The sequence below is a fragment of the Pocillopora verrucosa genome, chromosome 8 (genome assembly GCF_036669915.1).
Source record: "Pocillopora verrucosa isolate sample1 chromosome 8, ASM3666991v2, whole genome shotgun sequence".
NCBI classification, from domain to species: Eukaryota; Metazoa; Cnidaria; class Anthozoa; order Scleractinia; family Pocilloporidae; genus Pocillopora; species Pocillopora verrucosa.
The window spans coordinates 17,398,552-17,425,997 of NC_089319.1; the positions used below are offsets into that span (position 1 = coordinate 17,398,552).

The 27,446-nt window shown below is 36.8% G+C and overlaps 3 protein-coding genes across 6 annotated transcripts; all 3 read left to right on the forward strand.

Moving 5' to 3' along the window:
- The first annotated feature begins 24 nt into the window (after positions 1-24).
- Positions 25-6,246, forward strand: LOC131776688 (eukaryotic translation initiation factor 3 subunit M). The gene is made up of 10 exons (XM_059092914.2): positions 25-150; positions 683-809; positions 1,036-1,174; positions 2,215-2,338; positions 2,656-2,750; positions 2,857-3,040; positions 3,943-4,024; positions 4,837-4,980; positions 5,518-5,578; positions 6,085-6,246. The coding sequence occupies exons 1-10, from the start codon at positions 103-105 to the stop codon at positions 6,212-6,214; spliced, it is 1,134 nt and encodes a 377-aa protein (XP_058948897.1). The 5' UTR covers positions 25-102; the 3' UTR covers positions 6,215-6,246.
- A 1,003-nt stretch (positions 6,247-7,249) lies between these two features.
- LOC131776660 (transmembrane protein 117) lies at positions 7,250-14,135 on the forward strand. Its single transcript, XM_059092877.2, has 5 exons — positions 7,250-7,504; positions 8,915-9,126; positions 10,629-10,989; positions 11,767-12,003; positions 12,306-14,135. The coding sequence occupies exons 1-5, from the start codon at positions 7,418-7,420 to the stop codon at positions 13,008-13,010; spliced, it is 1,602 nt and encodes a 533-aa protein (XP_058948860.1). The 5' UTR covers positions 7,250-7,417; the 3' UTR covers positions 13,011-14,135.
- Positions 14,136-14,932: 797 nt separating this feature from the next.
- LOC131776687 (calmodulin) lies at positions 14,933-27,058 on the forward strand. Of its 4 annotated transcripts, none has more exons than XM_059092909.2 (5): positions 14,933-15,002; positions 23,774-23,801; positions 24,730-24,873; positions 25,958-26,200; positions 26,600-27,058. In XM_059092909.2, the coding sequence occupies exons 1-5, from the start codon at positions 14,967-14,969 to the stop codon at positions 26,629-26,631; spliced, it is 483 nt and encodes a 160-aa protein (XP_058948892.1). In that variant the 5' UTR covers positions 14,933-14,966; the 3' UTR covers positions 26,632-27,058. The 4 variants fall into 4 exon arrangements, with proteins under 4 accessions (XP_058948892.1, XP_058948896.1, XP_058948893.1 ...); XM_059092913.2 differs by lacking the exon at positions 14,933-15,002 and adding an exon at positions 18,830-18,969; XM_059092910.2 differs by lacking the exon at positions 14,933-15,002 and adding an exon at positions 20,043-20,163.
- Positions 27,059-27,446: the final 388 nt, after the last annotated feature.

The window sequence follows — 27,446 nt, forward strand, 5'->3', positions numbered from 1 at the left end:
GAGCAGGATTAGACCAGGCGCTTTGGTCAGCGGAGCGTTTTAACAACGTGATTGCGAATCGATTGTACTAAGGGTCGAAAAAGTCCGAATCTTTAGATAAAAATGGAGCCGATCTTGCCAGCTTTTATCGATGTTGGGGAACAGGACCAGGTAAGCTTCTAATTATGTCATCTATTTCGCTATTTTAAACATTCAACGCTTAGTTTTGAAGTTGATTATCAGTTCGAAGAAAAACTTTTCGTCACATGTACATGTACTTGATCTTTGAGGAAGTCTCATTAAGTACGACGATTTTATCCTTTTCCCCTTTGTGTGATGTATTCCTGAACGTACGTGAAATTTTTTAAGTAACTTGAAATCATCATGCGAGGGAACATCAATTCTTTCATGAATTTGTAAAGTCACATAATACAACTGCAAGCATAAACAGCTTTTGCATGTTATAAATCCATGTTCAAGCTTACAGTTGTGGTCTGCTATAATGTTTATCAAGTTTTTCCTAGAGGACCATTAGTTATAAATGGTAAGCTTTTTCTGGCTCCTTATATGAGCCATTTATGCGTTCAGAACAAACGAATCCCCTTATGCCACACTCTCTAATATGCAAACGATAATACTTACACAGGAAGCTGACTTTTTTTTAAGACTGAGAGAAAAACTCCTTTTTTTTTGTTCAAATCAGGCTCTGGAAATTCGAGGTTATCTTAAGTCCTGTGGTGCTGATATAAATGAAGAAAGTATGTCTCCATTACACGAGGATTTGGAGCAGCTGTTGATGGCATGTGACATTAATTTCAAGTCAGAAGCAGGTATGTGCCTGAAATTTCTTATTATTAGTACATATTTGTAAGAAATAATTATGAAAGCAATCTTCACAGTAATGAACACTTCTTAATAAGCAGTAGTGAAAATAGGGCCTTAAAGAAAATTCAGGCCTGTACAGGATTTGAGTCCATGGCCTATAAAGTAGCGTACAGTGTAAGGGGTAATGGTTCCATAATCTATTTGTTCTGTTTTTATTGTCTTTTCCTTTAGAACTTGAAGGGGTCATGAACAGCCTTCTTTCCCTGATACTGATTGTGACAGAAAAAAGAGATGACCTAATCAGAAAATTTTGTGACAAAGTGGCTGAAGTAAGATCTGACGAGGACACATCACTGACCAGACTTAGAATGTAAGTAATCTTACAGGCATGGTGATTTTGATTCTGATGAGAAAAGATTTTTTTCTTTAGGGCAGCTGTAAATGGGCAACATTGTCTGCAGTTTGGAGTGGAGTACACAAACAAAAATCTCTAAGAAAATAAATTAAATGCAAAACCATATTTCCAGCAAAGGGTTAAGCCCTTTTATTTCATAAATACTTAACAAACAACTGTGAAAATGCATCATTTGTCCAATCTGAGACACAATTGATAGTGCTTCATAGTGGAGAGCAACAAATGGTTTCCCATCTTTGAAATGTGTCTCTCAGTTAGAAAAAATCTCAATATGTACCTTGAAAAGTGCTTGAACAATTTTTATTCATTTGTTGCAATTCATCAAAATACTCAGTCTTTCTTTTTCTTGATGTATCGCAACTCATGAATAAAAGTTGCTAAAGCACTTTCCATGGAATAATCTCTATTTATTACACTAACCCTATATACCTTAACATTAGCATGCAGACTTTCCATACTGTTTGCAATAATTTATGATTCAGAGGTAATAATGCACGGAGAAATTTGATACTATTGACTCTAAGGAGTCACAGGGTTTATAGGTCAAAAAATCACTTTCAAAGTCCATTATCATTGTAGCTGTAGGGTGTAAGAAGGAGATCTTTACGTAATTAACAATTATTCTATGAGCGCTTGTTCAATACAAGATCATGATGGTAAATAGCCTACAAGGTGCATGGCACTGAGCTAGCCTGTGTACAGCCACGTCATACCCTCCAAAAGAAAAATTGGTTTCCTATGCCAAGCTGGCTATTGGACAAGCGTGGATAGAATAATTTTTTTATGAGATTTCATTAAATCCTGAACATTTGAAATTTTGGAGCCTTTTCCAGCTTTGTAACAGTTGGTGCAATGCACTACCTTACAAGGTGACTCAAAATACATATATGAGCTTATAGCCATGCATGAATGAACCAATTAGAGCACTAGAAATACCATGTTTGGAGTCAAAAATTTAGCAATTACTGATAACTTCTGTATCTGATGAATAACAGACTAAGCATCCTGCTAAACTGGCTTCATGAAAGAGATCCTGTCCGATATGATGTTTACTGCACTCAGGTCAAGGTTGCAGGAAAAGCTGGTTTGATTGATCAGATAAATGTATCGTTGGATCAGGTAGGGGAGGAAAACCTTTGCTTTTGATTTTTTTTCTAATTTTTTTATATACAAATAAAGTTATATATAGCACATATATATAACTATCCTTTCATTGGTTTATGTGGTCCTGGAGATTCAAATCATTGAATCTTAGGGTATAAATTTAAGGTCATAAAAAATAACAATGGTGCACCTGCATGTAAGCATGGACACTCCAATAAAAATTTACTGCTTGGATTACTACCTGTATTTCCTCTTATCACTGCCTAAAATTGTGCAGAATTCTTAAAAATTCAACATTTCTTCCATTTTATTTCATGTTTCTGCACATTTAGGTTAGGAGTTGGCTAAACATGTGGGAAGTTGATGGAGTGAAGGCCAGAAAAGTATACAGATTGCTTTTTGATGCCTTGACAGAAGACAGACAAAGGCAAGTCTGAAATAAGATTTTTACCATCACTTCATTGCAAATTGCTCTATGTACTGCGGTACATGCAAATGTATGTAAATGCGAACCCTTGTTTGTTTTGTAACAGTGAGGAGGCCACATCAGTCATGGTCGAACTCCTTAGGACATACACTGATGAAAATGCATCTGAAGTGAAAGATGATGCCAAAAATTGTATTGTGAGTCTTTTGGGAAGACCGAATGTCCTCATCATGGATTTCCTTCTGACACTTCCACCAGTTGCAGCTTTGCAAGGGGAACCAATTTACCAGGTACAGTCCTGTTAAGCCTTTCACTCCCAAGAACTCAATGGTAATTCTCCTTACTATCTGTCACACAATTCTTATGATGTTACTTAGGAAATTTTGGTATTGGATCAACTGATAATCCCCTCATTTTCTTTATTTTTGTCATTTTCCTGCTTGTCATATTATAACAACATTGTAAGGGGAAATTCTGTCTTGGTCACTCTTGTTAAAGGATTAAAACAAAGTGATCATAATGTCCATGTACATGTAGAGCCATTTTTTGAGTCAATGATGCACAGCAGCTGTAAATTTAAAATCAAACCCAAAGTAATAAAAATGGCGTGTTCAAAAATAGAGATGGTGGCTAGGATTTGTTGTCTGATGAGCTGACTCATACCTGCATTTTGATGGGTTTTTATACTTGTGATCTATTGAAGAACAGATGACGTCAACAATCTTTTGCTCTTTTTTATCACTGATATAAAACAAATTAGTCTTTACTATACAGATTAATAGATAACAGAGAAAGTTGAACCCTTTAACCTTTAAGAGTGATTAGCATCTAATTTCTTCCTGCAATATCACCACTGAATCACTCATTAATGTCATGAGAATAAAGGAAATGATCATCAACTGAAGAAACTCTCAATTGTTAGACAATTTCTCCTGGTCAGCACCTTAGTAAATGTATAGAGAACAGTATGGAGAATATGCATACTGATGTCTGGGACTGTAAAGGGTTAAATGTGGTAAGAGCATCTGTGGTCATTACTGAACAGATGTATGGCAAAATGGAATCTATTTGTAAAAGACAGCAACAGGCTTGTTTTGCTGCAAGTTTGTTAAATATAATTATTTCTGCAGAACTTTCTCGCTGTTGCTTTTATCAAAAAACTTATAAAGTGCCTGTTTGTTCTTTCTCTTAGCTTCTGACCATCTTTGTTTCTGGGAAACTTGCTGACTACATGGAATTCTATGAAAAGAACAAAGATTTTGTGGATTCTTGTGGTAGGTTCTTGTGATATATCCATTTAAACCATGCTGCAGAAAAATATTGCCATGCAATTGCAATACAGGAAAGCTGTGTCATTTTCAACAGTATTGCTCCCAACCATTCCTTTATGTACTGCAATCCTATTCTTACCAAAATCAAGTAAGCAGTGCCATTTCTACAAAAAAAAGAAATTAAAACAAAAAAAAAAACAAGTGACTTAACCATTTGATCCCTTTTGAGTGATTCACATCCAATTTCTCTTTACAAACCACCCCCAAATCACTCATAAAGATTTCATGAATAAAGAAAATGATCACCAACAAAACAAGCTCTTGATTTTAAAAAAAAATTCTCCTTGTCTGCACTTTAGGAAATGTATGGAGAACAGTATGGGGAATATGCATACTGATGTTAGGATGCAAAGGGCTGAGGGATATCCCTTGGTTTACCACTCTAAAACATTGTGGGGCAGCTAGTAAATACGCAACACAAATGCTGTACACCAGCCAAAGCTTAAAAATTTTATAAATTGTCTACAGCAGATGACAGTTGACCCTTTAACTTGTGTGGCAACCATTCCTGCACAAACAAAAAGTCTTATTTTCCTCTTTTTGCATAGCCAGAATGTGGAAAAGCTCTTTGTTTATCAGGAAGTTTTGCTACTCAGGCTGGTGATCATTTTAGTTTTTGACTGTATCAGGGCTGCACTTATCTGGGTTTCACCAACAAAAGACTTTGGCCTCTAACCTTTGTTTTAAATAGAAATGTTGCAGTGTAGAAGAGAGGTTATTCTTTTTCTCTGAAATTGGTATTTTGTATTGTTCAGGTTTGACTCATGAGAAGAACCTTCACAAAATGCGAGTTCTAACATTCATGTCACTTGGGGAAGCAAAATCAGAGGTGCATTTTGATGACCTCTGTAAGGAACTTAATATTAGTGTGGATGAAATTGAGGAATTTATCATAGAAGGTACAGTATTTTATCATTGTATACTATCATGTTTTCTGAAAGTTAAATGGTGTCCTTGTCTGTTTGGTTTTTGAACGTCTGAAGTCATACTTAAATCAGTTCATATGATGGTGTAGGCCTGGTATATAGTTGACCCACTTTCAATAAGTAGAAATAAATTCGTTTCCTTTCGTTTATTCGTTTATTCTATTCTAACTTTTAACATAATCAACATGGAAAACATACCGTATTGGTATGGGTACGAAACGACTCAACTTACTGGGTGCGAATCGACCAAGCTTGGTATGAAACGACTGGGTTCAAAACGACCGTGAGTAGGTCTACCGACGATAGCCCTCTTCGAGACTTTACTCGACCGAACGACCAGCTGTTACTCCCAGGTTCAAACCTTTTTTTTGGAGTATTTTTCTCCCTTTTTACTTCATACTAATTGTTTGATTATCACGTTTTGGTACCTTTAGGTTATCCGAAAATTTGCCGTTCAAATATCTAAGCTGTCCTTGCAGTTTTATTAAGGATTTTTTTTTCTTTTGGCAGCACTTCGATCAAAACTCATTCGTACCAGGATAGACCAAGTCAACAAGAAAGTCATCATCAGGTAAAGCAATTTGCTGGTAGTGCAGTTTTCAATTGAGTGGCGAAAAACCAAAGCTTTCACAGCTGCCATTCAGAACAAAGGTTAATATCATAATCGATCAATGAGAACTCAAAGTAAAAACAGGCAACCTACTTAAAGCGCGGGAAAATGCGGGTGACCGAGTTGCGATTGGTTTTAGTATTGCATTTGATTGGTTGAGATGATGGCGCGAGTTTTCTGAACCAATCGCAGAGCGAAGTAAAGCAAACTAATCACTGTGGCCAATCAGAACAAAGATAAATGTCTCAAAGAGCCAATTAAAATTTAAAGTAAAAATCACCTGCCTAAAGGGCGGGAAAACGCGAGTGACAGGGCATTGTCGGATTTAGGTTTTCATCTGATTGGTTGGGAAGGTCTTTCCAAATTTTTTTGATCAATCACCGAGTAATGTTGATCAAAACTTATGCAATCTCGGATGACTAAAATGCTTTAATACTTATTCTATGTAAATACCTTCACCTTCGCAGCTCAGCGACACATCGAACGTTTGGTACCAACCAGTGGCAAGAGTTACGAGATCGCTTGGAAGAATGGCGCCAGAGTTTGCAGAGTGTTGGTACAAGTCTAAAGGCTGTTGTTCCCGCTGTAGATGGATAATTGAACCATTAGAAATAAAAATTTCAATAAGCTGTTGCCTCTTCTGATCACTGTCTTGAAAAACTTCTTGGATCAATGTCAGTATCTGAGCAACTGCTCACCTACCCCTCCCCCCCTTTACTCAGTTAAGTTAACTGTTAACAACCTGGGGTTAATGTTGGATTAGGGGAGGGGCTTGTGCGCAGTTGCTCGGATACTAATTTTGATCCGACTTCTTCGCGATTACTGAAGTTGCTTTGCGTGAAGAAGTTGTTATAATCGCCTTTTCAGATAAATAGACGAAGTTGTTATAATCGTCTTTTCGGATTAGTAGACGAATTTTTTTTTGGTGTGCTCGTTAGGAGTGAAGCAAACGGCAAAATGTGGTGTGAAATATTTAGGCCATAGTTTCCACTTAGGTATGTGGAGACCGTGCACTGAGTCATTAAGTTATTGTGTCAGTGGCTGGTAAGTCGCCGTGTTAGGTATTATCTCAAGGGCTACAATTGTTCTGATCCAGAAGTAGCCGAAAAGTCGCTATGTTTGTGGCTTGATTTTGAGCGGTACTATTATTTTGGCTCCATAATTTTCTCGTGTGAATAGACGAACGAAATGCGAGATTTAGAGACTCTATACCAGGGCGTGAAATTGCGCCTAATACAGGCGCCAATGGCGAATTATGCCGTTATCTTAGATGCCGATTGCTGCACAGATAATGGTCACGTTCAAGGCGAGGCGGATCGAATCTGATGATGACAACGTAGGAGCAACTGCAGAATACCCTACCACTTCGGTCCACCTCATTAACATGTGTCGAGAGGCTCTGAAGATCGAGGCATAACACAATAAACTTTATTCTTATTCATTGACATGTAAATGAGTGGCAGGGTATTCTGCAGCTTAGCCAACAACGTACTTTGCAGGAGTAGACCGTATAGATAAAACGTGAACTTTCTTGACTAAAAGTGCCAAAATACGAAAGTCAGTTCAGTGGCCTGGACACCTTTAGTCATAACTTGATCGAAGAGAGAATGATCGTGTAGACTTATATGATGTACGGCTTGTGTGCAGGTGATATTGAACTGTTTATCATTGGAAAGTACGAGCAACTTATTCAAATTCCAAAGGGTGTGTTTTTGTCGCCTGGGACTATAAATATCAATGGTTGTGGGTGAGGATAGCTGAGAAATTAAATGTCAGAGGAGCAAAGTTTAAAATTTGGCCATGACCGACGATAGCGAGAAACCCACAGCAACAGATGGCATTATAAACGACGAAAGTCAAGTTGATCCCAACACACCGACAATCGAGGTAAGTGATGTTTTGGTATTGATCGATAAATTCGTCGAAAATGTTGGAGTAACATGGTTAGAGGAACTTGTTATATTTTGTGAATAACCGCTTACTTTTATCATTTTGTTGTCCATGCATCATAGGTCTCCATCGCTAATGTTTTCATTTTGATTGTAAATTTTTGACGTTAAATTCAACGGGTGAGAAATTCAAATTTGTAAACATTGCTTTGCTCGCTGTTGGAATAGTCTTCGCATATCGTCGAATGAAAGAACGATAGCCCTTGAAAAAATCAGTTCGTCATCGATTATGATTTTTCTCTCACTCTGCAAGTGCAGATAAAGAGAATTCAGAGAAGAATTTTGGACAATTTTAGTTCGAAAATGAAGCGCGTTTTGAACTGAAAGTGTGGCAAATTGGCAGTTGATGTCTGCTTGCATTTGTACACCTGCTAAACGTTTAGTTTGATCGTAGCCATGGCTTGCGAAAGAGCTCTTTAAACATAACACATTTAGTGCAGTAATTTCCTTATCTAAACACAATTGGGAAGGATTTCCGTTGACAGAAATTTTTATTGTTCTAAAACAAAGCCGTTAGTGTCCTAACGACAGTATATTGTTTTCGTCGCTGCATGCATAATGTAGTACAGAACTGTGCGGAATTCTCGCCCATAGTTGTTGTATACCTTTTTCACTTGGCTATTTGTAATGAGTTTGTATTACTTTTGTCTTCCCTTTGCGAGACCACGTGATTGTATTCCTGTACCTGAGAAATATTCCTTTCAAATTATACTGTGGCGGTGTACTAAACATCATACGCCTGAACTGGGGTAACACAGATGACTGAAAATGCCTATTGCTATAACTCCTTCACTTGTTCCTTCATTGTTAACTCCTTCTTATATTAAGCAAAACACCAACAGACAAAACACATTTAATTCTCTTGTCAAATTGTAAGAACAACTGTAACAATGTGATTAATTACTGTTTGAGCTGATAACTAAAATTTGAACCATCTACAATTGAACCCTCCCTAATCCTGCAATAATAGTAAAATTTGCAGTATAAGTATAAAGCTATTTGGTCTATTTTAAACTACTTTGTCTTATTTTGTTCACCCACCAATCTTATTGATGTTTCACGCTGATTTTTCTATTGCCCTTAAATCAAAGTACATGCGCATGACATGTTCCCAAATTACACCCTTAAATCAGTTAGCATCTTCCCTATACTGCTCTCCATACACGTCCTTAAGTGCTGACGAGGAGAATTTGTTTATCAATCAGGAGATTCTTTTGTTAGCAATCATTTCCTTTATTCTTGTTAGGTTAATGTGTGATTCAGGGATGATATTGTATGATATTGTATGCAGAAATTAGATAGTGATCACTTCTAACATTTAACATTTTATTTTCCTTTTTGATCTTAGATCTCCCAGCACAATGACAAGGTTAAACACAGAGTACGCGTGCAGAAGAAAAATGGCAGATATTATTTCCAGCACCCTTATGCAAGACTATTTGTTTCCTACTTTGTGATTTTTTGCAACTTTTTGATATATGCTGAGGATCCTGTTTCACACAGCAGAGCAAATTGTACCATTCCTGTTATTGGGAATGACTTTGCTTTTGTCACATACAGGTACAGAAAAGAAATTGTTTGGTGTCTGACATTTGTGTTAGTTACCAAAATATAGTTCATATCTAGCCATTGCATTTTTCATCTTTGTGTTAGGGACCAAGAAATTTTAAGCTTGCACAGCATCTGTAAGTTAAAGCTTTACAAATATATTTTTATGGCCTGTTAAAACATACAAACTAAAATGTCCACATAGTCCTTTGAATTGCAGTGTAGATGTTGTTCAGAGTCATATCTGAGAGCTTTCCAAATGCATGTTATTATGAGTTCAAATGTTAACCAACATTGCCCAAGCAATTGCCCTCAAAATTGCCCAAACATGGCCCCAATGAGAGTTAGACCTCTATTGACTTACATGTAAATGCTGGAAATGTTTAATTGAATTATATACAATCTATTTTTGTCTCTAAACAAATGTAGGTCCTTATTCTGTAATATCTCTAAATCTAAGAGCTGGGCTTCTTAAATCAAGTCGATTCTTATTTGCCCTAGAGATGGTCCAATTTTTTCTTTTTTTGGGGGGGGGGGAGGAGTGTGAAGTATTTTTGTGATCAAAAGGCTTAACATTGTTCAATTTTCCAGTTTTCAGAAAAATAACATGGCAGATGTGCCATTTCAGAAAGGCCCCTTCTTAAAAAAGAAATTTGATTTCTTGCTATGGATCACTGTAGTTTGTCACTGCATGTAGTAGTATTAATTGTACTTGTCTGTGAAAATACTAGTTTTAAAAAATTGCACAGTCTCTCTAATGATGTCAAGTTTGCTTTGTTAAGCAGCATTTAGGGAAGGGACAGTTCTTTGAAGAGGTTTTTACTTACATGTAAAATGGGTTCCTTCGAGAAATTGAAACCTCTAGAGGGTACTAAGAATTCTAGAAGTTACAATCTACATGACTGTACAGCTGCTGTACTTTACTGATTAGGGGTTAATGCTCAAAAATTCAGGTTTAGAGACTCTCTACCAGGGCATGAAATTGTGCCTAATACAGGTGCCAATGTGACTAAATTTTTCACTTTGGCAACCAAATCCTCAAAATTAGTCGCCAAATTGGTGACTAGAATGTTTCATCATAACCTTACCTTGGGATATAGTGAATTAAAAAGATTTGCACAGATAAATCAGTGGCAAACTTCCTCATTAAGTTTGTTTCCAAAACGCAACTCATGCATCTTGATCGATAACTACATGCCATCTTAGATTTAGGTGAGCTTGAACATTGCATATCATCCATCCTAGCATCCACTTTGTAGCACATTAGAGATCTTTTCCCTAACTTAATTTCTAGAACAATGACAGCATAGAAAAAGGTTTTGTTTGTCTTTGAAAATGGCGACCAACTTTTTTTGAATTAGCTACCACTTTGAAGAATTTAGGAGCCAAGTGGCTATCAGAAAAAAAAATTAATTTCATGCCCTGTATACAATGGCCAATTTACATTATCAACTCAGTGGATGAAACTGAATTATCAATGATGTTAGTTTCCTTTATTGCTCACAAACATTTAGGTACCCTCCAGGGGGGTGGTCTCTTCTGAAGGTATTCCTGTGGCTTGTGGCAATTGTGGTTGGATCACTGGCAGGCAAGTTCTTTTTCCACAAACTGGTGTTCAACAGATGGATGAAACTTTCCATGTTCAAACGTGACAGTGGTTCGTGGATGGTGATGTTCTTGTCAACTTTAGTCTCATTGTTTATTTTCTCCTTTCTCTACAATGGATTCCTCAGCATTGAGGGTGACAAGCTATCCTTGTATAAGATAACTTCATACCTTGGACTGCAGAATGACACCTTCATGAAGGCAGCTGGATTAGGCACATGGATGGGTGATTTCATCACAGCATGGATGGTAACAGACATGATGCTTCAGGTAAAAGCAATATTATTGAACTTTGGACTTGTAAAACATACAAGTAACATGTAAGGTTGAGAGACACAGGGGCATTATGGTTAGTGTGGTGGGATCCTGGTTGAGAGGTCTGGGTTCAAGACCTGACCCGCTCATTTTGCTGCGTTCTTGGACAAAACACTTAATTCTCATACTTGCCACTCTCCATCAAGGAGCATAAACAGGTAACAATGAGGGAGATCTGATGAGTTGCTAGGGGATTAATGTCGCAATGGAGCACCATCAAATCCAGAGGGGGGTAGTCACTTCATGCTATGGAATTTGGGATAAGCTCCAGCGGGAAATGCCTCTTGACTTGAGTACAGACTTCATCTTCCTTTTACCTGTCAATGTAAGAGTAATTTTTCAATCCGGTTTTCAGTTACTCCTTGTTGTGTGTTTTATTTTTGTTTTAAAGCACTCAATTGCAATGTGCCCCAAAGAGGCCATTGGTCTGACATCTCTGTGATGTGAACAAATGACAAAATATGAAATTTATTTCATTAAAAATTATGATAAGTTTCCTCTGTGGGAAAGAAGAACCCCCTAAATAGTGCCCATGCTCCCAACCTGTGGCTTTGTAGCTCAGTTGAAAGTAGCACCCAACTTATATCTGAGAGGCCTGGGTTCAAATCCCATCAATAAGCCTGAATTTTTAAATTTTTTTATTTGCTATTTGCTAAATTGTAGCCCACCTGCCAGGTTTACTTTAAATGACAGCATATTGATGGATGTTTTTTCATATTTTTGTTTTTTAAGGACAAGTTGTATCCACACTGGAACAAACGTTTGAGGGAGATTTGGAGAACTGGATACACACGAATCTATTTGTTCTGGATTGTGCTTGTTGTTGCCACGGCAGTTGTCGCCGCTGGAATAATAAGTGACTTTGTTAGGTGGGATACTCTCAACAGAGACTTTGTCTCCACCAATGAACTCTCTCGAGCCTTTCTGGCGTCTTTCATCCTTGTTATGGACCTGCTGATTGTCATGCAGGTGAGACAAAAAACTGAAGAACGCACAGAGATATCACAGGAATAGTTTGCCAATGAAACGAATGTTCTTGTCAGTGGATATAATCTGAAGCACGCCCTGTTGCGAAGAGAGGGTAGGGTCAGATATACTATGCTTGAAAATTCGAGCATAATGCTTCTGAACGTCATCCCTGAAAACATACGCGTGCGTCCAAGAGAGCCTGTTTCAGTTCACACAGTGACAATTGCAAAGCATGATGATTTGTTATGGTTATAACTGTTGCCGTTACGTTTTTGTTTAAAATATATTTATTTGTCTACTAGGACTGGGAGTTCCCTAGTTTTCAAGGGTCCATGGACGTCAAACTCCCTGGGGTGGACACAGCTTCCTTCTACTTCCGCTTGCCCCGGTGTCTGAAGAAGGAGAACTGGCACGTTCACATAACAGGAAAATGGTTCAACTATGGCATCATCATGCTTGTAATTATTCTAGACTTAAACATGTGGAAAAACCAGATCTTTTACAGTCCTTTCGACTTTGGTCAGTATACGGATTCCGAAGGGTACATTTTCTCCGTCGTCGACGAAAAATTCTTAGAAACTGCCAACAAAAGCACTCTTTCATACGAGTGGAGATCAAGTAACCTGAACCCAGCTACGAATGAATCTTACACAACAACAGATCCTCGTATGAACTCAAAATACCTTGGGTTTGGCTTGGGAGTGAAAGGAATTGCCTTCATTCCTTCCATTGTGGCGTTCATCACGTTTGGTTGTCTAATTTGGTTCTATGGTCGAGAAAAGTTTGTGGTTGAAGAAGTTATTGAGGATTTAGATAAAGTTGACGGTGTGGTCATTGAAGAAGTTGATTTTGAGATCGAACCCGACCAAAATGTTTCCCACAAATCGCCCAACGGGAATACTAGCCATAATGACACCAAGGATGGAGGAGCGTCGTCAGAGCTTCCAGCTAACCAGGAAGAAGGAGATCCGATACTTCTTAATGTTCAACAAATCACTTATGTGTAAATCATATACAAACTGCCTGCTGCTGAAAGCATGAATTGTAGCCCAATGATGCATTGTTGGAGAATTTGGAGGGGATCATTCCCTCATTCTTTCAAACTAGTTGCACGAAATGTTCTATCATTTTTGCTTTTATTGTTATTCCATAGCTTATAATGTAAATTAAAGCTTTTGCAAAACGTATTTCAAGGCTCAGAGAGCATCAAAGTCGCTGCATTTAGATAAAACACATTATTTCGCAGCTCTTGTTGAGTTATAAATTATTTTAATGCGTAATTCTAAGGCTATCACGACTTGAAAAGCGCTGTGTTTTAAAACTCGTTTTTTTAAAGTAAAGTACATGAAGCTCCTGTGTGCCACTTAACGGTTTATATAGATGCGATATTTTAATTTTGGGGTTTGCCACAAACACAACCCGCTCGTCTTAAAAAAAAAATCCTATATTAAGTGCATGTCATGCAAAGCAACGATTTGTCAGACGTAATACTTAAACTCAATTACACCTACGTTTCTTTAAAAATTCTAACCGTGATATGCTAAGCGGAAGGGTGTCAAGGAAAAATCTAAATTCAAATTGCGGATCTTTAATTGTCCTACAGTTATTTATCCTGCTTCCATATACTTGTTGGTTGCTTTGTTGCAAGTTGTCCTCGTAATTTTAAAACTTAAGTTGTTATAACAGTTATGAATATGGAATGTATAAAGCTGTTCTTTCATTTAAGGAATTTACTTTTTGTCAAAATTAACAGCGCCAGGTTAATTTTTCCTGATATTGTTTGTTATTTCGTGTTTTCGTTAAAAAAAGACCGCGTAATTTTTAAAAGTTGCTTTTTATGCGTGTAATTTTTATAGTTAAATGCTTTTCAATGGCGTATGAAAAGGTACAGAATAAGCGTTGCTAACACTTTTTGAATTATAATATTTATCAATGTTTTATAGCGAGTCTTCTTTGAGTAATGAGGGCCAGACTTGTTGAGGACATTGGCTATTATTAGCTTTGCGCTACCATGTAACACTTAGCTGATATTTTGTTAATAACAAATATAAGGCAATGGTTATTGTACTGAATATGTGATTTTAAAAATCTGAAACTGAATGAAGAGTCTACGAGCAATTAAATGTTGTAGTTACTAGTTTGAATCAGGTGTTTTCCTCCTTGCCACCCAAGTTGCGTACCTCATGCTACTGTCGAAAGTAAACCCAAATTGCTTTTATCGGTTTTACTGTGTTCCCTCAGAAATGTACTTTGTGACTCACAAAGCTGTTCATGCCACGCTTTCTTTTACTTCCGATCGGTGTCTCGTTGTCCGATGCTCCAATCAATTCGTTTTGGAACAGAGTGCGTAATTGTTGACATTTAGAACACGGAGTCAATTACAAGTAACTGTTAAAGTTTAACGCTAAGCAAACAGGCTGTCTGGAACAACAAAGAAACCACAAAAGTAGAGTTTTAGGCCAATTTAGCGGCTAACATTGTCAGTATTTTGCGAGGGAGGATGTGCGAAAAGACAGTTCACGAATGAAGTCCGTGCATGAATTATTAGAGTCGCCCAATATAACGACAAAACACGAAATGAATGAATACAAATTTACGAATAATTTCACGTTTTTTTCTGCGCAAAATCTAGTCTAGAACTCAAATCATTTCTGTTGAGCTTTGTAGAATCAGACTGAGAAAACACAAGTTAAGAGTCGTGCTCTCAGTCAAGAAAAACTTCGTGTATTTTTTTTATCTGGAGCAACTTATGTTTTCAGCTGTTAGGAAATTGGTTTCTCTTCAGACAAAAGTGTTCATTTGCCTAATAAAGACGTTTTTTTTATTTCAGAGGCAAATTTGATTGTCCTTTTGAAATAAACCCAGCCTTTTTTCACGCCTACTTGGCCAGGTTTTTCATATTTTGCTTCCGTTGTTGCAGTTTGTTAAATCCAGGTTTTGGAAGAAATGTTATATTCGATGACATGGGGAAATTGAGGATTCATGATCCTAAAATCTCGGTAGGGACTCTTGCTATCATTTATAATCTTACCGCTTGAATATAATGTCTTATTGTCTAAGGTGGGTTGAATAAGAGAGATAAAACACGGCCTTAGGGTCACTTTGTTGTTATATTTCACTTGCAATGCAGTTTTCTCCGCCTTGTTCACTATCAACGAACACAAAGAAAGCACTGACTGTCATAGTCAAAAGAGATGAGCTCGTATGCTAAATCAGAATTGCTTCTGTCAAAAAGAGGAGTGTGAGTAATTCTCAGCCGAGTATCACCGAAGGTTTTGAAATAAACAAACGTTGATTCAAAGTTAAAGGGTTTCTTTCAATGACGTTATACGTGATCTGTTTGGGGGAATTAACTAACCATAAAATGCAGGTTATTTTTCACTTGGTTTATTGTTTATTAGCTGAAAAATATCTAGCGAAGATTACCTGGTTGGTTTTCGTTCTATTGCATTACTTTCCACTGATGAACGCATCGCAGTTGGGCAAATTCATGGTGATATTTATATCGATATTAATTTGCATATCGATAACAATTGTAGAGACAGTTGAAGATTGTTGCATGCTGTGTGTTGCTCAATTCAACAAAAACATGCTGTGCAAACTTGCCTTGACTGATAAGCGGTGATTTCAATTTGCCAAAAGAGATAAGACGCCAAATGAGAAGCCCGTTGTCTTCTTAATGAACACCAGTTTCATGAACGAGTATTTCGGTTGAATCTACTTAAGAAAAGTTAAATACGCACATTATTCCGATTTTGTTTTTATTGAGCATGGATAAGTTTTGATCGACCGACTTTAAGGGAGCCTGGCACTATGAAGTCGCAACTATCCCTTCTTTAACAGACACCTTCCCCATCTCGTCTCAGGTCTTTTCCGGCAGTTTCTCAACAGAGATGTTTTGCTGTTAAGTTTATGGTCCATGAAGTATGTAGAGTACTAAACAGTGCCGTGGTTGAACCGAGTTTTTCAAACGCTGAAAAAAGTCTCGTTGTAATTATTCAGAGGTCGAAATAAGTCTTTCTACAATTCACATTAGAGGTTAAATGGCATGTATCATACAGAATCACGTATGTTAGGAGATGTGCCAAAACTGCACGATGACAAGTTGATTCTGATGTCCCTAGGATCTAGCATTTCCGGTCGCTGAAATTCAGTATCAAAATGATTCAAAATTCCAAAATATCTGAGTCTCCTTGCCTGGGATATTTTCTCTTGTTGACCGAATATGATGGCCGTGTCGTTTTTACGATTGCACGCAAACTGTCATCAAGGGCAGTCTTTGTGATTTCCTCGCCTCTTGACACGGATTCGATAAGAACATCTGGTCTATAATGGAAGTCGATCTCAAGCTCCCTTCTTCGCCAAATTTCTGACGTTCTGTTTGTCTTCTTACCGTAATTTTCCTGGTAAATGATTCCGACTTCGAAGAAAATAAGTGCGTAGATTATTGCAAACAAGAATATAAAGATCTTTCGACGGGTATTTCGACTTACAATCGTCATATCAAACGCTCTTCCTGAAACCTTATAGCTGCTGCGCCGGTTACGTATTCCATTTCCCCTGTTTCCGAACAATAGAAAAATATTTTGGTTGTAGATCTTTCGATTAATCCAGGACATGCATGAATCATCGGCTGAAAATGTTTCAATCAAAGTTACACACCAAACGCCATCCCGCTTCAACCAAGTTAGTCTTGGGACAGATTTCAAGAAGTTGTATACGCGAAGAAACTTTTACGATCATTTATGAAGGCAGTCGTCCAATGCAACGTGAGTCGAGTCACCAAATTAAAAAAAACGATTTTACCTCCCGCCTTGAGCTAAAAAAGCTATAAGGGCAGGGAACCGCGAAATATTTTTCTTAACTCTGACAAAACTCTAGTGCGAAACTGTGGATGTGCAAAATAATATTTTGGCATTTAACGTCTCACTTGCAATATGTAGGTGAATTTTAAAATTCATCTGAGTTCATCTGATGTTTTTGTAAAGCCGCCTTGTTTCATGCAGCTGAGGCCCTTATATAAGCTCAGAGCAGGTGAATTTGAAGAATACAAAAATAATATTCTATTTTACGTTAATATTGAAGTCCGAAACTAGAACATTCTTTAAATATCTTTTGAATTTGCGCGATAAGACAAGAAATGAAATGATCTCAGGACCAACACTCACCTAACCCATGAGATTATCAATTTTGGAAATTTATTACTTATTTTTCTTGATTATAGTCTGAAACAATTAGTTTTAGAATCATTAATATTTCATGAAACTACTATACCAAAAAAGAAACACGCAAGGAAGGAATGTCTCGCATGTAACTATTCACTGAAAACAGAGATGACAGGTAAACAAATTGGGAGCAACTATCTTAAGTGCGGGACAAATGATGTGGGCTTGTTTTGAAAAATATATAAAAAACGAAGAAGGCCGGATGTAGATTGTTGAAATGATGAATAGCCAAAAAGGAACTGAAACCCAGTTTCACCATCTACCTGCATGGCTAGGGAAACAGTTTTCACGGAAAAAAAGTCTTGAGAAAATAAGGTTACTTTTATGAAAACGAGGCTTCGAAAATTTTTCGGTGATTCAGTGAATCAGGGTGTAACACAGACTTTTCTGTATTATGTCAGATGCTGATATCGAATCAATTCTATATGGTGATCATTTTGAAGTTCTCCTGAAATGTATTCAGGTTTTAGTTTACGGCATAACTTAATGAGCCTTAATTGACGTAAATTGTATTGTTTTTTGCCGCAGTAATTTAAATGGACCGTGCATTGAAAAAGTAACATTCTGAAACGCAGGTTACTGTAATCTCAAACCTTTTGAGACGCAGTTTATTATAATTCTATAACATTCTGAGACGTAGTCTAATAGTAATTTAATCTTTTCAAATTCAACTTTCCTTGCTCCTTGTTTTGATGCGTAATCGGTGTGAAGGAGATGAGGGGAAACATCCAATTTAATTCGAGAACTTTCATAAGATTTCTAGGTATGATGCACCTTTCGGGATTGTAACGAGCTAATAAATAATTTGTGGTTTTTCTTCAGCGCAAATAATCCCTTTAAAATGCATTAAACTATTAATTTTCGCCGAATCAATAATGCATGAATTGAAGAATTTCTTGATTATGAAAAGCTTCGTGGTTTCTTGGTGGTGAGGGTGTAATTTGCGATATCTGTAACTGGTGAATAAACACCTCAAACTTGAAAACAGATCCTAACTTTTTTCATTTTCTTTTGTCCCCTGCTACATGAATATTCTGATCTTCTAACAAAGAAATTAAGAAAGCTGCGGTTTTTCTTCCTCCTGGTGAGGTTCATGTTTTGAAACCCATGAAAGAAAGTCTATTATGGAAGAGGCTTTGTGAATTTTAATAACACCGTTTCCGATAACGTAAATCAAATCGCAGGCAAATTTGAATTGATTCCGAAATAAGAAACAGGTAACAATCTCATAAAAGCGCTAAAGTGGCCTTACTTTCTAATATTCTTGTATTGTCATTTTGTTAATGAAAATGTCATTTGTTTCCGCCGCATTCGACCAACAGCATCTGATACCAAACGTTAACCAGGATTTCGAACGATTCAGTTCCAGATACCTGCACTTTCTAACCGATACAGCATCTTAAATAGCAAACAGAAATAATGAGCTTTGCTTAAGTTTTTAAGCTGGTGAATGGTCGAATCCCAGACATGAAAAAATTAATAACAGAAAACTCTGGCCATGGTGAAATGACCAATTAGATAGCTCTATCGTGATTGGTGGGTAAAATACTTTTTATTGTTTAGAGAGCATAAATTATGTGTTTAGTGGTTTGCAAGTAATCGAATAAACTAGAAGAAACCACAGGCTGGGACACTATAGATGATATTGGTAACAGAATTATCTAAAAGCGACGAGTTCACGAAAAATTTTCAACCACACCGCGTCAAAGAATAACTGAATTTTGGAACATAATTTATCATGGTAGGTGATTTGCTCTGTGGTCGGTCACAGAAAATATTGTCGGCAAATCTATTAACAATTAACACACGCAAGGAGAATAACAAACTCGAAGAAAATTAGCGATTTATAGTAAATGAACAGTGTTTTTAAAATGAGATTCTGAATTGAGGGATTCCCGTAAAAAAATTAGGTCTAGACTATTTTTGCTAGTCTAAACTCCTGACAGTTAAATCTTTTAAGACTTCAGGACATCTAAACACGATATGAATATTCATCTGAAAATGTACAAAAGATATTCGGGGTTGAGAGAGAATTGTAATATAAAATTACCTTAGTAAATTTTGACCTTAATCCGAAATTGTCATGGTAAAAATTTGATTAAAAACTCAAAAACCTTTTCATCGTAACTCGAAATTCGCTCGGCTATGAATGCTAATGAATGTAAAAAAAGGTCGTAACACTGTGGTATTAACGCCAAAATCTTCGAGCAGTCAATAATTTTTTTATCTTTAGTTATATCGGTAAAATATTTAGAAAAAGAAACAAATTTTCTCACAAAGCAGGTCCGAATTTTTACTTTGAAAGCCAGAGTATGTAATTTGCCATATAGAGTAGTGTTATTACGAACGCTCGATGTGAAATGTCATTTTGAAAGACAAACATTCGACGATGAGTGATTTTGAGAACATCGTGACATTAATGTGCGGGTTTCCTAACCTACTTCAAGCAAATACAACGAGGAATTTCAAGACGAAGTACATTTAGCAAAGGGCTCTTATCAAATCCAAAAACTTGGCTGGAAAAAAAAACCTGATTGGAAATGAAAACACAATAATAACAGCAACCGCACGCATCGGACTGAAATCAGATGGAGCACTCCAATTCTACGCATTGGTGTCAAGATTGAATTAGATTTATTGTGTCACCCCACTAATTTTCATCTAACAACATTGATCAAGACTTCGGAACAAAAACCCTCTAAACAGACTGACTTTCATTTATTTGCATTTTGTCCCTCTTTTCGGTCTTCATTGAGGTTGAAGGATTAATTAAATCATTTTGAAACCAAATCCTCAAAGTGTGTTGTAGATTGGATCAGTCCCTGCGCGACGCAAGCTGCACAAGCCCTGTAGGAGAATACTTTTTACGACTCTTCGCAAGTACATTTGACTGACTTTAAAAATGTCAACTAGAGAGCGAAGGCTGGAAATTGAGGTATATCATATTTTTGTAAAATCAGCGTTGCCTCCTAAGTTTGCGTTCTTGGAATCTAAACGCAATATCTACAATATGTTCTAGATGTCATACGAACAATACGTCTTTGAAATATTTCTTTACTTTTCGCTTGAACTAAGAATACAATGTTTGTTAAGAGAATATCTTCTTTTCTGCAGAATTGCAAACTGAATCAAAACAAGGCAATCACTAAAAAATTTTCAGTTTTGCTAAGAAGAAAGTAACATCCGTCGAAGAGCCTCGAGGCTTTTTCGACGTTTATCTTAGGAACAGAATTATAAGCCTTAAGCGCATTTCAACTTCAAAAATAACGACTTCGATTATTTCATTTCCGATAGAGTGCTTAAGAAGTAAACGTCAAATTACAAGCTTTCTCTAGCGTAGAGAAGTCAGGGAGGTTTCTGGAACCTGGCAAAGAAAACACAAGCTCTTTTTATTTTTAGTCGTTAGAGGAAAAAACTGTAAATAAGACCTCTCACCGCGACTCTAACTCGGAAAGTTGAAATTAAAGACGAAAATAGTTCCCTCTTAATACTTTTTTGTATGCTTAAATGGAAAAAAATAATTGCTTTCTCCCAAGATAAAGTGGACGGAGAGCCGAGAGTTGCTTTTAAATAGCATTCATAAGACAGTGTAACCAGATTGAATGCCGCCAGAACTCATTTTTTTACACGCCTGCTCGATCCTATACAAGTTTATCTTGCAGCACGAAAGCAGTCCCAGATATTTTCTAACTACATATGCTAAAATTAAAACTTCCCTGAGGAAAAAATATGTTTACAGCAAAAAATTCCGGTTTCTTTGTTAAAAATTGTCTGAAACAGACGTGCAAATAAATAAAAAATCAAAACATTTCAACAAATTTAAACATTGAAATAACTAAATCGAACCAAAATTCAAAGAAATTTGGCGAAACTAACTGTGTCTTCATTTTAATGGCAATCTTAAATCTATCAGTTTATTTGCTCGTGAAAATTAACTTCAACATCAACAAAGAACAACTAATTGGCGTTCTTTCTTGAATTCTAATAAATTCCGGCTTCCCATGAAAGCGCAATTGCATATTTTTTTTTTCGGTCTAGTTATTTGAAGCGAACATTTGATCCATATTGCCTAAGTTTCAAAACCCTGATCCTAAGCCAGCGTACATCATGATTGACTTAATATCATTTGAGGCTTCCTGACTGACTCTTTGCGTTACTTACGCTGTTTTCACGATGGCAAATAAACGAACAGTAGTTCCTTTCGTAAACACGGAAGTTAATGTGTCACAAGTCCATGGCAAATTTCTTGTAATGTTTTATGGAAATTGGAATTGCTTGTAAATCTCGATGTTTACTTGATACCAGTGTTACTTCATTGGTGAAAATTGATTTCGCCTTTTCTACCTGGCTTTGTCAGACTTAACTTCATACTATTGTATAAACTTTCACTTCACCTCACGTGATGCATGATATGGTTGTTGAAAGAGGAAATGGGGAAATCTTTGAAAGGAACTATTCGGTTACGACACATATGACTGGATTTAAAATTTTTCACGAACAAAAACTCGGGAGAGGAAGGAATTTTGGTTGTAAATTTAACTAGCTGTATGGTTAGCCTTGAATAACTGACTAAAAGAATTAAATGCTAAAAAGTACTGTTCTTTTCAGCCCCCTTGTCGTTGGGAGCGAAAAATCTTCGGTGAAAAATTTGTATCTGGTGCACTAGCATCATAAACTCCTCAAAAAAGCGATACTAGAATAGATGTATATTTTGTACACAGTTTAATTTTATTCCATTTCCGTTGGTCTGAAAACATGTCAAACCTCTTTGCAAACTCGACGCTTTCATTACATTTTGTACAGCACAAAGATTGAAATGCTGGTCATTTTGAAATAAATATTGTCACAAGGATTGTCTCTGCGAAATGGATTCGGGGTGATATTCAAATTAACTGTCATCAATTTTTTGTCGAAGAATAACAATTTTAGAAAATCACCTGCTAAAATAAGTGACTCAAACTAGATAAACATGCAAGACCTTTGAGCAGGAACGCTGGGGGCGGAGGCAGGGGGCATAGGACTAAAAAAGAGGGGGGCAAGGGTATGGTAAGATTTAACCCTTAAAGAAGGCAAAATGTCCTTATGCAGCGATAAAGGGTTTTGATGATTTTGGTCGGAGATAGGATAATTGTGTTTTGTGTATTTTTTTTCTGTAATTGGTCATTGTTTTCAGACGAAGATATTTTTCCTGTTCGATGCATTGTTTACTTGACCAGAATTCAATCGGAAGTCATTACAAGGTCTAACTGGGCTCTTGCATCGCAAATTTATAATTGTTTCTATAATTGGAATAAATAAAGCAGTACGGGAGGTAGGTAGGAAACCTTTTCCTTCTTGCAAGTATTGCTTTTGATTTCAAGAAGAGAATGAAAACTTCAGAAACAGGATTACTCACTCGAGACAAATATCTAGGAGTACCCTTCCCACCCCCCCCCCCCCCCCTCCGGCATAAGGTCACTTTGATGAATAAACGTATAAGCGTTTTATGCAGAAAAGCGCCATAGCTTTGAAATTCAATGAACATCCGCTGGGAAACTTCTGCGCAAAATTAAATATTGCAAAATTAGCCCGGTGGAATAACGCCATGTGGTTCACTGTAATTTCTTGATAGGATTCTTAGCCGTCTTTTATTATTATATTTTTTGTTTTTCTTATCTAATTGGCAAACTTTTCAAATACACCGCCTGTCTCTGAGCGGCCTTGCTGTCCGATCAGGTTAAATGCGCGATCTCTAAAGAGCCGATTATACATAAGATAACTTAGAATCTATCGGTCCCGTTTCAAACGCTAAGAAGATAAGCTTCAGATAGAATCAATAACATAAATCGTCTTCTTTTCAAGGTTTTGACAAAAATATTTTGCTGATTTTTCAGTGCAGAATGAAATTTAGATTTAAAATGATTTTCCTGCCGAGCTAAGACAAAAACTCAAGCTGGATAATACCAAACAGGCTGCTTAAAATGATCATTCGCTCAAAATTATGACCTATGTAACAACAATTTGAATTTTTTTTTTCTTTTTCGCTTTTTGAAACGCTTGTTGCCCTGCCTGACCAAGAAGCGAAGCTACAAAATAATTTGTTTATCTACAAATAATACTACGCATGTGAAAGTAGGCACTATAAATAGATTTTCCAAAGTACACAGGAAGAACTTTCTTCATTATTCAATTCGATTTCCTAGATTTTGGCTAAGACAGAGGAAAAGCGCATGCAATTGCGATCGCTATCGGTTTGACAAACAGCAAGAATTTTAGTTCAGAAAAGCATCGACATAAAGGCGAGAAATTTCAACCGTAAGGCTCTGAAATGGAAATTGAGGTAGATCAATATTCCAGATGTCACCCGATGAAACTCATTTTAAAACATTTTGTCTGAAACGAGGGGAAAATTTGGAAAAAAGATCAATGTAATTTATTCATTTTTTTTCCTACAGATTACGAGGGGAGTAATCACCGCTTATAATTCGTCTGCTTTGTCCTCGCATATTTATCTGCGCATCCCATTTGATTTTTCTGACCATGTATCTTTTTCCGTTTATTTGCAGGATAAACTTACAGAGGAACAGATTGAAGGTACATTCTGAGATCTAACGACGCTTTACAGATTTTGAATAATCACAATTACTATTTACTACTTTAAGCCAGAGTTAGCATAACAACAGAAAACGAATATGTTTCTTGAAGACGGAATTTGTTGAATTCGCACGAAATACCCTGGTATGCTAATAATGCTTTGAGAATACTATAATAGATACCTCATCTGATGTTTGGATAGGCTTTACTGCACCTGACAGGTTTCTCCTGCCCAAAAAAACGTCTGAAAAAAAGTATTACATGTTTTTAGCGATCTGTAACCGTATTTCATAGGTTAGAAACGAGTCACAAGGGTCACCAGATTAATACACGATCATATATATTATAAACACGGTCCTTCATCGTTAGTTGACTGGTAAACATCGAAGAAAAGGATGTAGATTGTATGTTTGCCGAGACATTTTTAGTAAACGTTTTAGGTGTCTCAAATCTAAGGACTAAATAAACTATCAGAAGATAAATTTCATGGAAACATTTTATGAAATCGGATTCCGATTCTTGAACTTGCGAGCGGAAAAGGCTTGTCTTTCGCAGATTATAAGTTCAGAAGGTGATTATTTTGTCTTTGCTAGAGGTCAGGTGTTTGCGACGGAACTGATCAATTTCAAGTTGTAGTCAAAACCCGTGTATGTGTCTTAACTATTGGCTCTTAAACTCTATTCGTTTACCTGACAGTAGTCATAAATTAGTTACATATGATGACTAGCGACACAGTCTGCTATGTATTTTGAATTACATTTAAATTTTCCTTTTACCGGTATATAGGATTTTCTACCATGTTTTCTGTGGTTGGAATTATATGCAGAGTGGAGTGCTTACAAACTAGCTTGAGCAGCTACATTCAGTGCACTTCGACCACAAAAATTATTGACTGATCTTTTTTCTTATATTTTCTTACGTTTCCCAGAATACCGAGATGCGTTCAAGTTTTTCGATAAAGATGGCAATGGTTATATAACAACCCGTGAGTTGGGGGCCATAATGAGATCCCTCGGGCAAAACCCCACGGAAACCGAGCTCCAGGATATGGTCAATGAAGTAGATTATGACGGTAAGGTAAACTTTTCATGGCAAATAATTGATGGGGGTAATTTTCTGTGTTAAATCGGTGGAGGGGGGCTGGGGGAGGGTATTACACTGACATAATTTGAATTTGTCTACATTTCAAGCGCTAGCCCTTCGTCTTTTGCTCTAAGGATGGGCTAACGCTCACTGAAAACATCAGCTTTAGAAAATCTTTACGATGGCCAATTTACACTGATCGATCAACTCAGTTGACAAAACCAAGCTATTTTCGAAATAAAGTTGTCTCTGGCAAGTTGAACTCCGCTTGTCGAGGAAAACTTACCAGGTTAGATGCAGCTCAAATTGTTGACGAATCATCCTTATGTATGTAAAATAAGAACATGGTGCCCTTTAAGAAGCATTTTACCTCCTGAAGGTCTTTTTTATGGATACTAACTAGTAGACTGAATCCTTATACCTGCTTATAAAACAGCTGCTCATAGTTTATCTACTGTTTTTCCTAACAATCCACGAGCTATTCGGCTTTCATATCTGTTCATAGTTTCAAAAACGTTTTTGAGTTTATAACAAAAACTCTGAACATGATTGGTTCGTTAGGTTTACCAATTACTTAATTTGGCTGGGGTAGCATCAAATATTTCGTATCTTGGTTGCTCGCATTCGTTATTGACACAATAATTTGCTAATAAGAGTTGATGTAAGGGTCACTCGTGCTCCACTCAGTCACGGTCCTACATCGAATGTCGAAAGTAATCCGAGATTGCATTGGTATTCCTTTACTTTGTACTGTGATTGGTCCAGAAAACTTGTGCTATTCTCTTGAACAATCAGATACAAAACTAAAACCAACCACAGCTTGGTCGCCGGCGTTTTCCCGCGCTTTAGGTGGTTTGGCTGTTTTTCCTTCGATTTCTCGTGGGCTCTCAAAGGCAGTTCCCTTTTCTTCTGATGAGTCGTTGTAATTATTTTTGTTTTACGACACTCATTGGAAAAGAGCTCTGTCAATACTTATCACCTCGCGGAAAGATACTCTCGGATACGCAATTAGATCGTCTTTTACTATTCAAACGAGGCTGGCTAACCATCATTTTTCCCTCAATTGAAAAAAGGAAATGGTGTGGTGGATTTTGGCGAGTTTGTGAACATGATGATTAATCAAAACAACAACACGCTGGACGAGAAGGAGCTCTTGGAAGCATTCAGAACTTTTGACGGTGACGACAAGGGATACATATTCTCTAACGAGATTCGTTACGTGATGCGGCACATGGGGGAAAGCATTCCAGAACAAGACATCAACGAGATATTACAAGATTCTCAGGAAAGTCGGAAACGAAAAATCACCTTTGAAGGTAATAGAGTGTTAATTCGTTTAACAGTTTGCTCGACGAGGTTCCATGCTGCAACATGTTGAAAAATCGTCATGGTATATCTTGCACAATAAGTCTTAAGTACCCTGGCAAGTTTAAACGTTGCACAGGGGTAGAGTAAGGATATTAGGGATAGAAATGTTACGTTACACCTGTATACTGTACTCTAAATGGAACATACCAACTATTTCGTCGCGGATTGTAGGTAGCTAAGAGTCTGTTCGGGTCAAGCGTTTTGAAAAGAATTTTATAATATCTTTTGTATTCAGAAAATTAAAAGCATTAAAAGTGAATTAAAGGAAAATTAAATTATCCCTTTTCTGAGATTCAGACACCTCCTCGGTTCCGTAATAATCTCTCTTTATGTTTTGTATTCCACAGAATTCATCAAACTGGTAAAACCGGAAGTATAAACCTACGTTTCATTTCCGTCACTGGATGAGTCAACCACTGGTACTGACAGATAGGCATGAGTTCAATTACAAATGTGCACCAGTTTGTTTCGTCATTTACAAGGTTTTGCAATGTCTGTTGACTGTGTTTACAGTTGTTGCACCGGATGAACGTCAATTTTGTTAAAGGAAATCAGTGGATATGGTCAAGTGAAATGATTTGGAGAGGCAATCATAAGGGAGATTAATTTATTGAAACTATAACCTCGTTTTGTGAAATTCTCTCACAAGCAAATGATATAACATTACATTATTTTTGTTATTTTCTAAAGTAAAAATATTATTATCCAATATGTGTCAACTTTCTTTTAACTTGATATAATCAAATGGGAAGGTCTTAAATTTATTCCAATGGAATTGAAATTTTCTTTCGAGTTTATTTCATGAATAAAACAATTATATATAACCATATTTTTTGCAATCTGTTTTGTAGAGCTTATTTCCACCCACGCGACATAACGTGTGGAAAAGACCTACAGACTATAAACACACATGCACACCCAGGTTAATGCTTAGCGTACTTTTGTCCACATTTAACAATTATTCAGCGAAGTAGAGGTGAATAGTGGTGAATATTAACCGAGCCGCGAAGCGGTAAGTGAAATATTCACTACTTTCATCGACACTGAGGTGGATAATTATTTTAGTATGTGTCCTACCTCAAACAAAAATTGGTTTATTTCTGTTGATATACAAAAAATGGTCAGAAATTAGATTGACACGCAACACTTGGAGGTAAATAGTCCTTGCTAATTACTTCGAAATTCTGAACCAGC

Bases quoted from the DNA above. Each gene is read 5' to 3' on its own strand.
- LOC131776660 (XM_059092877.2), top strand. From the start codon at position 7,418: ATGACCGACGATAGCGAGAAACCCACAGCAACAGATGGCATTATAAAC. The intron at 10,990-11,766 runs GTAAAAGCAATA...TTGTTTTTTAAG, and splicing joins TAACAGACATGATGCTTCAG to GACAAGTTGTATCCACACTG. The intron at 12,004-12,305 runs GTGAGACAAAAA...TTTGTCTACTAG, and splicing joins ACCTGCTGATTGTCATGCAG to GACTGGGAGTTCCCTAGTTT.
- LOC131776687 (XM_059092909.2), top strand. From the start codon at position 14,967: ATGGGGAAATTGAGGATTCATGATCCTAAAATCTCG. The intron at 15,003-23,773 runs GTAGGGACTCTT...GTTTATTTGCAG, and splicing joins TTCATGATCCTAAAATCTCG to GATAAACTTACAGAGGAACA. The intron at 24,874-25,957 runs GTAAGGTAAACT...AATTGAAAAAAG, and splicing joins CAATGAAGTAGATTATGACG to GAAATGGTGTGGTGGATTTT.
- LOC131776688 (XM_059092914.2), top strand. From the start codon at position 103: ATGGAGCCGATCTTGCCAGCTTTTATCGATGTTGGGGAACAGGACCAG. The intron at 151-682 runs GTAAGCTTCTAA...TGTTCAAATCAG, and splicing joins ATGTTGGGGAACAGGACCAG to GCTCTGGAAATTCGAGGTTA. The intron at 3,041-3,942 runs GTACAGTCCTGT...TCTTTCTCTTAG, and splicing joins AAGGGGAACCAATTTACCAG to CTTCTGACCATCTTTGTTTC.